The 15606-nt window shown below is 39.0% G+C and overlaps 1 protein-coding gene across 2 annotated transcripts in view; it reads left to right on the forward strand.

The window, feature by feature from the left end:
* LOC134577985 (anoctamin-7-like) overlaps window positions 1-15606 on the forward strand; it is a 48153-nt gene that overhangs the window by 11851 nt on the left and 20696 nt on the right. For both annotated transcript variants that reach the window (XM_063436945.1, XM_063436944.1), the window contains exons 8-14: window positions 59-224; window positions 879-969; window positions 1050-1146; window positions 1234-1377; window positions 3804-3941; window positions 4601-4699; window positions 7536-7638. In XM_063436945.1, coding sequence (XP_063293015.1) covers window positions 59-224; window positions 879-969; window positions 1050-1146; window positions 1234-1377; window positions 3804-3941; window positions 4601-4699; window positions 7536-7638 — 838 coding nt within the window. The remainder of the gene's footprint in view (window positions 1-58; window positions 225-878; window positions 970-1049; window positions 1147-1233; window positions 1378-3803; window positions 3942-4600; window positions 4700-7535; window positions 7639-15606) is intronic.

Genomic DNA, 15606 nt, shown 5'->3' on the forward strand with positions numbered 1-15606 from the left:
GCTACACTGATTAATTCTGTGTTCTATCCCTGAAATTATAACATTGATTTCTTTTCAGGGGCCTTATGAAATGCCAGAATATAACGTGCCCTCTGGAAGTCTTAATCCTCGTCAGATCCTTTTCCAGTACTGGGCTCGCTGGTCCCAATGGTATAAATATCAGCCTCTGGACCATATCCGTGAATATTTTGGGGAGAAGGTTGCAATATACTTTGCATGGCTGGGTATGTTTTACCCTTTCTAATCCAAACAACCTAACCACTAATAAACAGCACCAACAGAAGACTAGCTGGGTACAGTTTGTTATCCTTTACAATTTCTCTACCCATTCATTGATAGTTAGGTAGGAATCAAGATATCATATTGTTAAAAAACAGAGATTCAATCATTTTTATCCTTTTTTTTAATTATTGTACATCTTGGGAGGTGAAGGGAAGGGACAATAATCATTAAGAAGCCCAAATGATACACCTAATAAATACAGTTCCTGATGCTTTGTTTCTTTACTTTTTTTTAGAACATAAAAACTCTTAAAAATAGTTCAACACTATCATCTCTCATCTTGTTACTCTCAGGTTTCTGCAGTGCTAGTTTCTGAACTTTGAGTTTCCATTACAATTAAACATAGTACAGCAATCTGCAATATTTACATTATCTAGTGCTGCCCCAAAATGTGCATTTCATATAACAGGTCTTAAAGAATCAGTTGGCCAGGGCACCGACTGCTATACAGGTTGCGATGACCATCCACAAATACACCATGACCGCTACTCAAACCATGCCGTTTATAATTTAATAATGTGGGTTTACTTACCCTTAAGTCAACCTATTTATAGAGAGCGACCACTCACGTCACCCTATATTGTCCTTTTGGGCAGGATTTTACACGACCTGGCTCCTTCCCGCTGCCGTTGTTGGATCCGTGGTCTTTATCTCCGGCCTTCTGACAATGAAAAGCAACACAGTGGCGTAAGTGTGAGTGGACGCCAAGAGCTGTCCGGCAAATTAATCAATGTGGGAGTAGTAATCTGGACATTTGTGCCCCTCAGGCAAGAGGTCTGTGAGAGTGGAAATACTTATCTGATGTGCCCACTCTGTGACACATGCAGCAACTGGCACATCTCTGAAATCTGTCCCATGGCCAAGGTAGGCAGACATTTGTCTGGGTTGATCCCGGCGAAGTCCCATGGTTTTTCAGAAGTGTACCTCTTCCTTTACTTTCTTGTTCCTCAGGTGGGGTATTTGTTTGATCACCCGGGGACAGTCTTCTTCAGCGTCTTCATGTCCTTCTGGGCAGTAACATTTCTGGAATACTGGAAGAGGAAGAATGCCACGTTGGCTCATCACTGGGACTGTATGGACTTCCAGGAAGAAGAGGTTGGGATCTTCATATTTTACTGCTTTTTGAACTTGTGGTTAACATTTTCTAACTGCGATGTATATTTAAGGACACAGAGGGTGTTGTTATTAGGATCACATACTTCCATGGTGCTGGGGAACTGTTCCACACACCTTTTCCTTGTGTTCCACAAAATCAGTGAGTGTGGGCGTTCTGGGACCTCACATGCTATATAGACATTAGCCACAGTTTCTGCAGTGACAGACAAGGAAGCAGAGAATAAGAAATCTGTGTCAATAGAAGTAGAGGAAATGTTGCACATTCTCTGTACATCACCAGTGAGACTGTGGCTTCCTTTCTCTTCACAAGTGGTATGGACCAATGCTCTACCTCCTGATATGTCTACACAGGGACAGTTTAATTTGATAGGGTGTGGGTGGGGCCAGGGGTGGGGCTATTCAACACATTTTAGGTGATAAGATAATTTAGAAGAAGAACAATGCATCTTATTTACGCAGACAGATTTCTAAACACATTTCTTGCAGTTTAAAGACACGTTACTGGGAGTATTATTGCTGTGGAGCTCTGTTATACACTCAGACACATTACTGGGAGTATTATTGCTGTGGAGCTCTGTTATACACTCAGACACATTACTGGGAGTATTATTGCTGTGGAGCTCTGTTATACTCTCAGACACATTACTGGGAGAATTATTGCTGTGGAGCTCTGTGATACGCTCAGACACATTACTGGGAGTATTATTGCTGTGGAGCTCTGTTATATTCAGACACATTACTGGGAGTATTATTGCCGTGGAGCTCTGTTATACACTCAGACACATTACTGGGAGTATTATTGCTGTGGAGATCTGTTATATACTCAGACGCAATTACTGGGAGTATTATTGCTGTGGAGCTCTGTTATACACTCAGACACATTACTGGGAGTATTATTGCTGTGGAGCTCTGTTATACACTCAGACACTTTACTGGGAGTATTATTGCTGTGGAGCTCTGTTATACACTGAGACACATTACTGGGAATATTATTGCTGTGGAGCTCCGTTATACACTCAGACACATTACTGGGAGTGTTATTGCTGTGGAGCTCCGTTATACACTCAGACACATTACTGGGAGTATTATTGCTATGGAGCTCCGTTATACACTCAGACACATTACTGGGAGTGTTATTGTTGTGGAGCTCTGGTATACACCCAGACACATTGCTGGGAGTATTATTGCTATGAAGCTCTGGTATACACCCAGACACATTGCTGGGAGTATTATTGCTGTGGAGCTCTGTTATACACTCAATTACTGGGAGTATTATTGCTGGGGAGCTCTGTTATACACTCAGACACATGACTGAGAGTTTTATTGCTGGGGAGATCTGTTATACACTCAGATACATTACTGGGAATATTATTGCCGTGGAGCTCTGTTATACACTCAGACACATTACTGGGAGTATTATTGCTGTGGAGCTCTGATTTACACTCACACATTACTGGGAGTATTATTACTGTGGGGCTCTGTTATACACTCAGACACATTACTCCGAGTATTATTCCTGTGGAGCTCCGTTATACACTCAGACACATTGCTGGGAGTATTATTGCTATGAAGCTCTGGTATACACCCAGACACATTGCTGAGAGTATTATTGCTGTGGAGCTCTGTTATACACTCAATTACTGTGAGTATTATTGCTGTGGAGCTCTGTTATACACTCAGACACATTACTGGGATTATTATTGCTGGGGAGCTCAGTTATACACTCAGACACATTACTGGGAGTATTATTACTGTGGGGCTCTGTTATACACTCAGACACATTACTGGGAGTATTATCGCTGTGGAGCTCTGTTATACACTCAGACACATTACTGGGAGTTTTATTGCTGGGGAGATCTGTTATACACTCAGATACATTACTGGGAATATTATTGCCGTGGAGCTCTGTTATACAGACACATTACTGGGAGTATTATTACTGTGGGGCTCTGTTATACACGCAGACACATTACTGGGAGTATTATTACTGTGGAGCTCTGTTATACACTCAGACACATTACTCCGAGTATTATTCCTGTGGAGCTCTGTTATACACTCAGACACATTACTGAGAGTGTTATCGCTGTGGAGCTCTGTTATACACTCAGACACATTACAGGGAGCATTATTGCTGTGGACCTCTGTTATACACTCAGACACATTACTGGGAGTATTATTGCTGTGGGACTCTGTTATACACTCAGACACACCAACAATATGGAGCTCCTAGAAAAGAAGGACATTAGGATAAAAAAGAGGGACAGATGGATTTGGGCCTATAATATGTCCCTCCTAAACAGGGACACCTGGTCTGAGAGGTATGCAGTAGTACTGGGATGGGAAACTTGATGCAGGGCTAAAGTCTGATTTCCTTTGCACATTTCCACCTTATTGTCTCTACCTAGGAACGTCCTCGGCCTGAGTTTGCAGCTATGGCTCCACAAATGGAGCAAAATCCAGTCACAGGAGTTAAGGAACCATACTTCCCGAAACGTGATCGCCTGTCCAGGATCCTGACTGGCTCAATGGTTATTGTTATTATGGTAAGTACATGGATTCAAACAGCGTGTATTCTATGCAGGAGAAAGCTAGCATTGGGGACACAGACAGAGAGAGTAATTGGCCATCACTGGCATAGCCAACCAAAGGCATGACTATGTCCAGCAGACCCTGCTTAGAAACTCAACTTAATATTTTTTGATTATCTTTTTGAATGATTTTATAGTATGGAAAAAATTTTACTAATTTTTTTCTAACATTCTAACATTTTGAAAACTTTTTTTTTTTTTTTTAATCTTTTCCAAAAAAAAATGGAATCATTTCAAAAGCTTATCCAAAGAAATTAAACCGAGACTTAGGTCTCGATGGGCACTTTTCCTTGAGTTTTGTTAGTTGTTATGTTTTTAGAGGAACAAAAACCCCGAACATAACTATCTATATAAACCTATTTATCACAAGGGTAAACATTTAATTATGTAAATACAATGTATTTTTAACTTTAGTTTTCGTATTTTTTTTTATTTAATGCATATGTACAAATAAAGTTTAGATTAATTTCTCTCATTGTATACATGGAATCTGCTGCCCATTATGCTGTTACTGACTCTTGCGGATAACCTGATACACAATTTAGCGAGGGAATATGATTACTTGTGATGAGTATAGTGCCCCCTACTGTTTACACATTTTACTCTCTTGCCAGCTCTGCGTGGTGATGATTTTCCTGGTATCTGTGATTATGTATCGTGGTATTGTGAGCATGATGATGTATCACACCGGAAACAGTATCCTCATGACACAGGTACGATCTCTCTACAAATACATTTCTCATGACAGAGGTACGATCTCTCCAGAAATACATTTCTCATGACAGAGGTACGATCTCTCCAGAAATAGGGTTTTCATGACACAGTTACGATCTCTCCAGAAATACGGTTCTCATGACACAGGTACGATCTCTCCAGAAATACGGTTCTCATGACAGAGGTAGGATCTCTCCACAAATACAGTTCTCATGACACAGGTACGATCTCTCCAGAAATACGGTTCTCATGACAGAGGTAGGATCTCTCCAGAAATACGGTTCTCATGACAGAGGTATGATCTCTCCAGAAATACGGTTCTCATGACACAGGTATGATCTCTCCACAAATACAGTTCTCATGACAGAGGTAGGATCTCTCCACAAATACAGTTCTCATGACACAGGTACGATCTCTCCACAAATACATTTCTCATGACACAGGTACGATCTCTCCAGAAATACGGTTCTCATGACAGAGGTAGGATCTCTCCAGAAATACGGTTCTCATGACAGAGGTAGGATCTCTCCACAAATACAGTTCTCATGACACAGTTACGGTCTCTCCAGAAATACGGTTCTCATGACACAGGTATGATCTCTCCACAAATACAGTTCTCATGACAGAGGTAGGATCTCTCCACAAATACAGTTCTCATGACACAGGTACGATCTCTCCAGAAATACGGTTCTCATGACACAGGTACGATCTCTCCACAAATACATTTCTCATGACAGAGGTACGATCTCTCCAGAAATAGGGTTTTCATGACACAGTTACGATCGCTCCAGAAATACGGTTCTCATGACACAGGTACGATCTCTCCAGAAATACGGTTCTCATGACAGAGGTAGGATCTCTCCAGAAATACGGTTCTCATGACAGAGGTAGGATCTCTCCACAAATACAGTTCTCATGACACAGTTACGATCTCTCCAGAAATACGGTTCTCATGACACAGGTATGATCTCTCCACAAATACAGTTCTCATGACAGAGGTAGGATCTCTCCACAAATACAGTTCTCATGACACAGGTACGATCTCTCCAGAAATACGGTTCTCATGACACAGGCACGATCTCTCCACAAATACATTTCTCATGACAGAGGTACGATCTCTCCAGAAATAGGGTTTTCATGACACAGTTACGATCTCTCCAGAAATACGGTTCTCATGACACAGGTACGATCTCTCCAGAAATACGGTTCTCATGACAGAGGTAGGATCTCTCCACAAATACAGTTCTCATGACACAGGTACGATCTCTCCACAAATACGGTTCTCATGACACAGGTATGATCTCTCCACAAATACAGTTCTCATGACAGAGGTAGGATCTCTCCACAAATACAGTTCTCATGACAGAGGTAGGATCTCTCCACAAATAGGGTTTTCATGACACAGTTACGATCTCTCCAGAAATACGGTTCTCATGACACAGGTACGATCTCTCCAAAAATACGGTTCTCATGACACAGGTACGATCTCTCCACAAATACAGTTCTCATGACAGAGGTACGATCTCTCCACAAATACAGTTCTCATGACAGAGGTAGGATCTCTCCACAAATACAGTTCTCATGACAGAGGTACGATCTCTCCACAAATACAGTTCTCATGACAGAGGTAGGATCTCTCCACAAATAGGGTTTTCATGACACAGAGACGATCTCTCCAGAAATACGGTTCTCATGACACAGGTACGATCTCTCCAGAAATACGGTTCTCATGACACAGGTACGATCTCTCCACAAATAGGGTTTTCATGACACAGTTACGATCTCTCCAGAAATACGGTTCTCATGACACAGGTACGATCTCTCCACAAATACAGTTCTCATGACAGAGGTACGATCTCTCCACAAATAGGGTTTTCATGACACAGTTACGATCACTCCAGAAACACGGTTCTCATGACACAGGTAGGATATCTCCACAAATACGAAAAGTTGCTGATCTCTACACTAACAGAGGTGGTGTGCCATATAGTCACCTGTCTATATTATGTCCACTCCTCTCTACCCATGAACAGAGTGCTACTGATGCTGTTCAGAATCTCATTAAAAGCAAAGACAGAAACATTTGTTTTTAATAATAAATGGCTGCTTTAAGTAACATTAATAATCACTAATATACCCCTGTCCCCTCCAACAAATGTTCATATTATAGATGCAGAGTTTTATCTCCCAAAGTCCACCCTTAGCATTGGTAGTACGATTCACATTATATAGGTATAATCACACCACCAGCATCCATATGATATGGATATGATCACACCTTAACAAGTAGAGTCATGATACAGGTATGATCACATCACACTCAGCTTCCGTATGATACAGGCATGATCACACCTTAATATGTATCCTCATGATACAGGCATGATCACACCTTAATATGTATCCTCATGATACAGGCATGATCACACCTTAATATGTATCCTCATGATACAGGCATGATCACACCTTAATATGTATCCTCATGATACAGGCATGATCACACCTTAATATGTATCCTCATGATACAGGCATGATCACACCTTAATATGTATCCTCATGATACAGGCATGATCACACCTTAATATGTATCCTCATGATACAGGCATGATCACACCTTAATATGTATCCTCATGATACAGGCATGATCACACCTTAATATGTATCCTCATGATACAGGTATGATCACACCTTAATATGTATCCTCATGATACAGGCATGATTCCGCAAACACCATTCTCATCACGGTGATATGACACATTTTACAGGAAGTGAGTGAATTTTGGCATTTTGAGATGTTTCTGGTAATCTGGTTATTCTTGATTTGTTATGTGCTTTCAGGCTGGCAATATAGCGAATATCAGCAGTACAATGGTAAACCTGGTGCTTATCCTCTTGATGAGTCAGGTGTACACGTCATTAGCGGAAAAGCTCACGCGTTGGGGTAAGTATTTTCCTTGTAAAATGTCGCATTTTTGTTACTTTGTATCATTTACCCCACGCATTCTATTGTGAGTGTCAGAGGCATGGAAATGCATTGCCCAGCATCACATTGCCATTCGCTTGGTGTATAAGAGGTATCAGAAAGATTTATGTGGATGTATCAGTCATTGGCTCATTTTAAGCAACTAGACCACTTAAAGGACCACTATAGGTACCCAGACCACTTCAGCTTAATGAAGTGATCTGGGTGCCAGGTCCAGCTAGGTTTAACCCTTTTTGCTATGTTTATATTAGGGTTAATCCAGCCTCTAGTGGCTGCCTCATTGACAGCCGCTAGAGGCGCTTCTCACTGTGATTTTCAGTGAGAAGACGCCAGCGTCCATAGGAAAGCATTTAGACTGCTTTCCTATGAGACTGGCTGAATGCGCACGCGGCTCTTGCCGTGCATGCGCATTCAGCCGATGACGGAAGAAGAGGGAAGAGAGTCCCCAGCGCCAAGGGAGGTGGACAAAGGGTAAGGGATTAACCCCTTCCTCCCCCTTCAGCGCCACGGAGTGGGACCCTAAGGGTGGGGGCACCCTGAGGGCACTATAGTGCCAGGAAAACGAGTATGTTTTCCTGGCACTATAGTGGTCCTTTAATCTTAATGAAGTGGTGCATCCTTTCCTTTTAGTTCTGCAATTGAAAACAGCATTTTGTAGCATCGTCGATGTCTTCTTTGCAGGGCTAAACACAGCTTTAGTAGTTGTCTTCCTGACAGCCTCTAGAGTTGCTTTAACTAGAATAACTGTGTCAGACTCGGTTATTCAATAAATAATTCTCAGAGAAAGCATTTGATAGGATGAGAAGCAAGAAGACGTCAGCATGCTTGCTGACAGAAATGGAGACGGGTCGGGCGGCTGCAAAGGAGGAGTATCGACGGTGAAAACACTTAATAGCAGGGAACTTATAGTCCTGAAAAACTAATAATGTTAAATGAGATATAGAAATACAAATTGAGAAATACGTCAAGGAGTGTAGAAGTCAGGATAGTTAAATAATGAGATGATGACAGTGTGACTATAAGGAACAAACCACCGTCAATCTATTGAGTGGAGCACATCAAATGGTGTGTATATACATTAAAACACCTACCCCTAATCAGTGGACAGCAAATATTGTTTGGTGTCCTAAAAAAATAGAAAAATCTCTAATGTGCAGGTAACTTTGGATCTTTTAGAACCCTGTGTGTAGCAGTAATGGTTCAACTCACATGGTTCTGAGCCCAATATGACAGGTTTAGGTTGTGCTCGTAGTAGTGTACTTAGGTGACACAATCCCCCTTCCAGATTCTGTGATGTATACTCTCAAAGAGGCAAAAGTGGAGAAATAGGAGATAATACTCCTAGTGTTATACAGTTAACTCCCAGGTAGCTTGCATATACAATAAATGACTGCTCACCGTTGCTGGAGCCCAAGGTACCTGGCTCTAGGTATATTCACTTGTGTGCCTATTAAGGTGGCACAGCCGTTCTTTTGTAAGCAGACAGTTGGGAAGCTTGAAGGACCCTTATAGTGAATTATATGAACAATAAAACATAAATAAAACAACAAATAGTAATAAAATCGGCAAAGTGCTTCAAAGTCGGACTAAGGAACTGTGTCAGAAAGTACTCTAGAATGAGAAATAGGGTCAATATGTTTTCCACAGTGGTTTACAGACAAAACAAATGCAACGGGTTCTATATTTTCCTGATAACCGACTGGCTAAGACGTCTGGCAATATAATATTTTTTAATGTCTGGACAAAAATAAAAAAGATCTAATTTCAATGTTACTTCCCAGTCCTTCCAGTAATATTTTAAAACACAGCAGCCATTCATAATGACTTCTCCAAATGGAAGAGCACAGGCTCCATTGGTAAATAATCCACTTCGTGCCACTCCTGGAGAGATGCATTAGATGGGATAACTCAGAGAATGTACACTCCAGGACTACGTTATTTTATGTCTTTACCTCTGAAGGGGTTTATTCACTAAACACTGAGTTGTGAATTGAAAGCCAAACTATTATCCTAAAATAACCCAGCTGTGGCTATAGCAGAGTTGGCAAGTTTTAAAAATCATTTTGCATGAATGTTGCTGTTTCTATTTAAATGCCCTGCAATTCACAGTTTGGGAATAACTGCCTGCGCACGTCAGCGCCGGGAAATCAGCTAGGTCCACAATACGTGGGTCAATTAACTATACATTTTACAAGGAGAACTTTAACATTTACTGTTATCCGCCTTGTAAGTGAAATGAAAGTAGCAGATATTTAAAATCTCTCTCACCTCTGTATAAGCACACATTTCCGCTAGTTAGCCGTGGCTGTCTGATCATGGTGTGAAAATGAAGGATATATCACAGGTTAGTGTTGTATTTCACACACAGTGTCTATTCGCCAGCAGTGCCGGAAGATTCCATGAGACTACCAATTATTCATAGCACCAACCTATTCCACAGCGCAGGACACGTTAACTAAAGGGGATAATAACAGAAGCTAATAATAAAAGCTTGACATACAACATGAAGAGGAAACTCAATAGGGTATGTCTTGATAGCTGGGCTCACAGCTTGCAATCTACAGGATGTTACCCTGATATTGGCCACCACTGCAGCTGTGGTAGTCCATGCGACAAGCTTCTTTGTGACAGACTGAACTTTTATTTAGAATTAACTCTACCATAATAAGGCCTGATATGAATTAAAATGATAATAAAGAGAATTCCTGAATCAAAGCACACAGTGCTATATACAGAGATTAATGGGTTATCTCTGTGTCCCCAGAAATGCATGACACACAGTTTCTAATACAGAGATTAAAGGGTCACTGGAGATGCTGCGCACATTCTACATTTCATTTGTTTTTTGGGGTTTTTTTTTTTAAAGCTTTTTTTTGAAGAAAGAAAAAAATGTACACAAATAGTCTGAGTAGAAGCCTACACAGGCAATGCAATAGTGTGTAAGATAGCTGAACAGACACACAGTGTGAGAAACAAAGGGTTCACCGTGTTTCCAGTAATGCATTATACGCAGTATCTTATAGCGAGATCAAGAATTTATCTTTGTATTCCCAGTAATGCATTATACGCAGTATCTTATAGCGAGATCGATAATGTATCTTTGTATTCCCAGTGATGCATTATACGCAGTATCTTGTAGCGAGATCGAGAATTTATCTTTGTATTCCCAGTAATGCATTATACGCAGTATCTTATAGCGAGATCGAGAATTTATCTTTGCGTTCCCAGTAATGCATTATACGCAGTATCTTATAGCGAGATCGAGAATGTATCTTTGCGTTCCCAGTAATGCATTATTTGCAGTATCTTATAGCGAGATCAAGAATTTATCTTTGTATTCCCAGTGACGCATTATACGCAGTATCTTATAGCGAGATCAAGAATTTATCTTTGTATTCCCAGTAATGCATTATACGCAGTATCTTATAGCGAGATCAAGAATTTATCTTTGCGTTCCCAGTAATGCATTATACGCAGTATCTTATAGCGAGATCAATTATTTATCTTTGTATTCCCAGTAATGCATTATACGCAGTATCTTATAGTGAGATCCATTATTTATCTTTGTATTCCCAGTAATGCATTATATGCAGTATCTTATAGCGAGATCAAGAATTTATCTTTGTATTCCCAGTAATGCATTATACGCAGTATCTTATAGCGAGATCGAGAATGTATCTTTGTATTCCCAGTAATGCATTATACGCAGTATCTTATAGCGAGATCCATTATTTATCTTTGTATTCCCAGTAATGCATTATACGCAGTATCTTATAGCGAGATAGAGAATTTATCTTTGTATTCCCAGTAATGCATTATACGCAGTATCTTATAGTGAGATCCATTATTTATCTTTGTATTCCCAGTAATGCATTATATGCAGTATCTTATAGCGAGATCAAGAATTTATCTTTGTATTCCCAGTAATGCATTATACGCAGTATCTTATAGCGAGATCAAGAATTTATCTTTGTATTCCCAGTAATGCATTATACGCAGTATCTTATAGCGAGATCAAGAATTTATCTTTGTATTCCCAGTAATGCATTATACGCAGTATCTTATAGCGAGATCAAGAATTTATCTTTGCGTTCCCAGTAATGCATTATACGCAGTATCTTATAGCGAGATCAATTATTTATCTTTGTATTCCCAGTAATGCATTATACGCAGTATCTTATAGTGAGATCCATTATTTATCTTTGTATTCCCAGTAATGCATTATATGCAGTATCTTATAGCGAGATCAAGAATTTATCTTTGCGTTCCCAGTAATGCATTATACGCAGTATCTTATAGCGAGATCGAGAATTTATCTTTGTATTCCCAGTAACGCATTATACGCAGTATCTTATAGCGAGATCGAGAATTTATCTTTGTATTCCCAGTAATGCATTATACGCAGTATCTTACAGCGAGATCAATTATTTATCTTTGTATTCCCAGTAATGCATTATACGCAGTATCTTATAGCGAGATCGAGAATTTATCTTTGCGTTCCCAGTAATGCATTATACGCAGTATCTTATAGCGAGATCGAGAATTTATCTTTGTATTCCCAGTAACGCATTATACGCAGTATCTTATAGCGAGATCGAGAATTTATCTTTGTATTCCCAGTAACGCATTATACGCAGTATCTTATAGCGAGATCGAGAATTTATCTTTGCGTTCCCAGTAATGCATTATACGCAGTATCTTATAGCGAGATCAAGAATTTATCTTTGTATTCCCAGTAATGCATTATACGCAGTATCTTATAGCGAGATCAAGAATTTATCTTTGTATTCCCAGTAATGCATTATACGCAGTATCTTATAGCGAGATCGAGAATTTATCTTTGTATTCCCAGTAATGCATTATATGCAGTATCATAGCGAGATCGAGAATTTATCTTTGTATTCCCAGTGACGCATTATACGCAGTATCTTATAGCGAGATCAAGAATTTATCTTTGCTTCCCAGTAATGCATTATACGCAGTATCTTATAGCGAGATCGAGAATTTATCTTTGTATTCCCAGTGACGCATTATACGCAGTATCTTATAGCGAGATCAAGAATTTATCTTTGCTTCCCAGTAATGCATTATACGCAGTATCTTATAGCGAGATCCATTATTTATCTTTGTATTCCCAGTAATGCATTATATGCAGTATCTTATAGCGAGATCCATTATTTATCTTTGTATTCCCAGTAATGCATTATATGCAGTATCTTATAGCGAGATCGAGAATTTATCTTTGTATTCCCAGTAATGCATTATATGCAGTATCTTATAGCGAGATCGAGAATTTATCTTTGTATTCCCAGTAACGCATTATACGCAGTATCTTACAGCGAGATCAAGAATTTATCTTTGCCTTCCCAGTAATGCATTATACGCAGTATGTTATAGCGAGATCGAGAATTTATCTTTGTATTCCCAGTAATGCATTATACGCAGTATCTTATAGCGAGATCGAGAATTTATCTTTGTATTCCCAGTGATGCATTATACGCAGTATCTTACAGCAAGATCAAGAATTTATCTTTGCGTTCCCAGTAATGCATTATACGCAGTATCTTACAGCGAGATCAAGAATTTATCTTTGCCTTCCCAGTAACGCATTTTGACGCAGTATCTTATAGCGAGATTGAGAATTTATCTTTGTATTCCCAGTGATGCATTATACACAGTATCTTATAGCGAGATCAAGGAATATTTTTTGCATTTCCAGTGATGCATTGTACGCAGTATCTTATAGCGAGATCGAGAATTTATCTTTGTATTCCCAGTAATGCATTATACGCAGTATCTTACAGCGAGATCAAGAATTTATCTTTGTATTCCCAGTAATGCATTATATGCAGCATGTTATAGCGAGATCGAGAATTTATCTTTGCCTTCCCAGTAATGCATTATACGCAGTATCTTATAGCGAGATCAATTATTTATCTTTGTATTCCCAGTAATGCATTATACGCAGTATCTTATAGCGAGATCGAGAATTTATATTTGCGTTCCCAGTAATGCATTATACGCAGTATCTTACAGCGAGATCAAGAATTTATCTTTGTATTCCCAGTAATGCATTATATGCAGCATGTTATAGCGAGATCGAGAATTTATCTTTGTATTCCCAGTAATGCATTATACGCAGTATCTTATAGCGAGATCGAGAATTTATCTTTGTATTCCCAGTGATGCATTATACGCAGTATCTTACAGCAAGATCAAGAATTTATCTTTGCGTTCCCAGTAATGCATTATACGCAGTATCTTACAGCGAGATCAAGAATTTATCTTTGCCTTCCCAGTAACGCATTTTGACGCAGTATCTTATAGCGAGATCGAGAATTTATCTTTGCGTTCCCAGTGATGCATTATACGCAGTATCTTATAGCGAGATCGAGAATTTATATTTGCGTTCCCAGTGATGCATTATACGCAGTATCTTATAGTGAGATCGAGAATTTATCTTTGTGTTCCCAGTAATGCATTATACGCAGTATCTTATAGCGAGATCGAGAATTTATCTTTGTATTCCCAGTAACGCATTATACGCAGTATCTTATAGCGAGATCGAGAATTTATCTTTGTATTCCCAGTAATGCATTATACGCAGTATCTTATAGCGAGATCGATAATTTATCTTTGTATTCCCAGTAATGCATTATACGCAGTATCTTATAGCGAGATCGAGAATTTATCTTTGTATTCCCAGTAATGCATTATATGCAGTATCTTATAGCGAGATCGAGAATTTATCTTTGTATTCCCAGTAATGCATTATACGCAGTATCTTATAGCGAGATCAATTATTTATCTTTGTATTCCCAGTAATGCATTATACGCAGTATCTTATAGCGAGATCGAGAATTTATCTTTGTATTCCCAGTAATGCATTATATGCAGTATCTTATAGCGAGATCGAGAATTTATCTTTGTATTCCCAGTAATGCATTATACGCAGTATCTTATAGCGAGATCAATTATTTATCTTTGTATTCCCAGTAATGCATTATACGCAGTATCTTATAGCGAGATCGAGAATTTATCTTTGTATTCCCAGTAATGCATTATATGCAGTATCTTATAGCGAGATCGAGAATTTATCTTTGTATTCCCAGTGATGCATTATACGCAGTATCTTACAGCGAGATCAATTATTTATCTTTGTATTCCCAGTAATGCATTATACGCAGTATCTTATAGCGAGATCCATTATTTATCTTTGTATTCCCAGTAATGCATTATACGCAGTATCTTATAGCGAGATCGAGAATTTATCTTTGTATTCCCAGTAATGCATTATACGCAGTATCTTATAGCGAGATCAATTATTTATCTTTGTATTCCCAGTAATGCATTATACGCAGTATCTTATAGCGAGATCAAGAATTTATCTTTGTATTCCCAGTAACGCATTTTGACACAGTATCTTATAGCGAGATGAAGAAATATTTTTTGCGTTCCCAGTGATGCATTATATGCAGTATCTTATAGTGAGATCAAGAATTTATCTTTGTATTCCCAGTAATGCATTATACGCAGTATCTTAAAGCGAGATCGAGAATTTATCTTTGTATTCCCAGTAATGCATTATACGCAGTATTTTATAGCGAGATCGAGAATTTATCTTTGTATTCCCAGTGATGCATTATACGCAGTATCTTATAGCGAGATCGAGAATTTATCTTTGTATTTCCAGTAATGCATTATACGCAGTATCTTATAGCGAGATCGAGAATTTATCTTTGTATTCCCAGTAATGCATTATACGCAGTATCTTACAGCGAGATCAATTATTTATCTTTGCGTTCCCAGTAATGCATTATATGCAGTATCTTATAGTGAGATCAAGAATTTATCTTTGTATTCCCAGTAATGCATTATACGCAGTATCTTATAGCGAGATCGAGAATTTATCTTTGTATTCCCAGT

The sequence above is a fragment of the Pelobates fuscus genome, chromosome 11 (genome assembly GCF_036172605.1).
Source record: "Pelobates fuscus isolate aPelFus1 chromosome 11, aPelFus1.pri, whole genome shotgun sequence".
Taxonomy (NCBI): domain Eukaryota; kingdom Metazoa; phylum Chordata; class Amphibia; order Anura; family Pelobatidae; genus Pelobates; species Pelobates fuscus.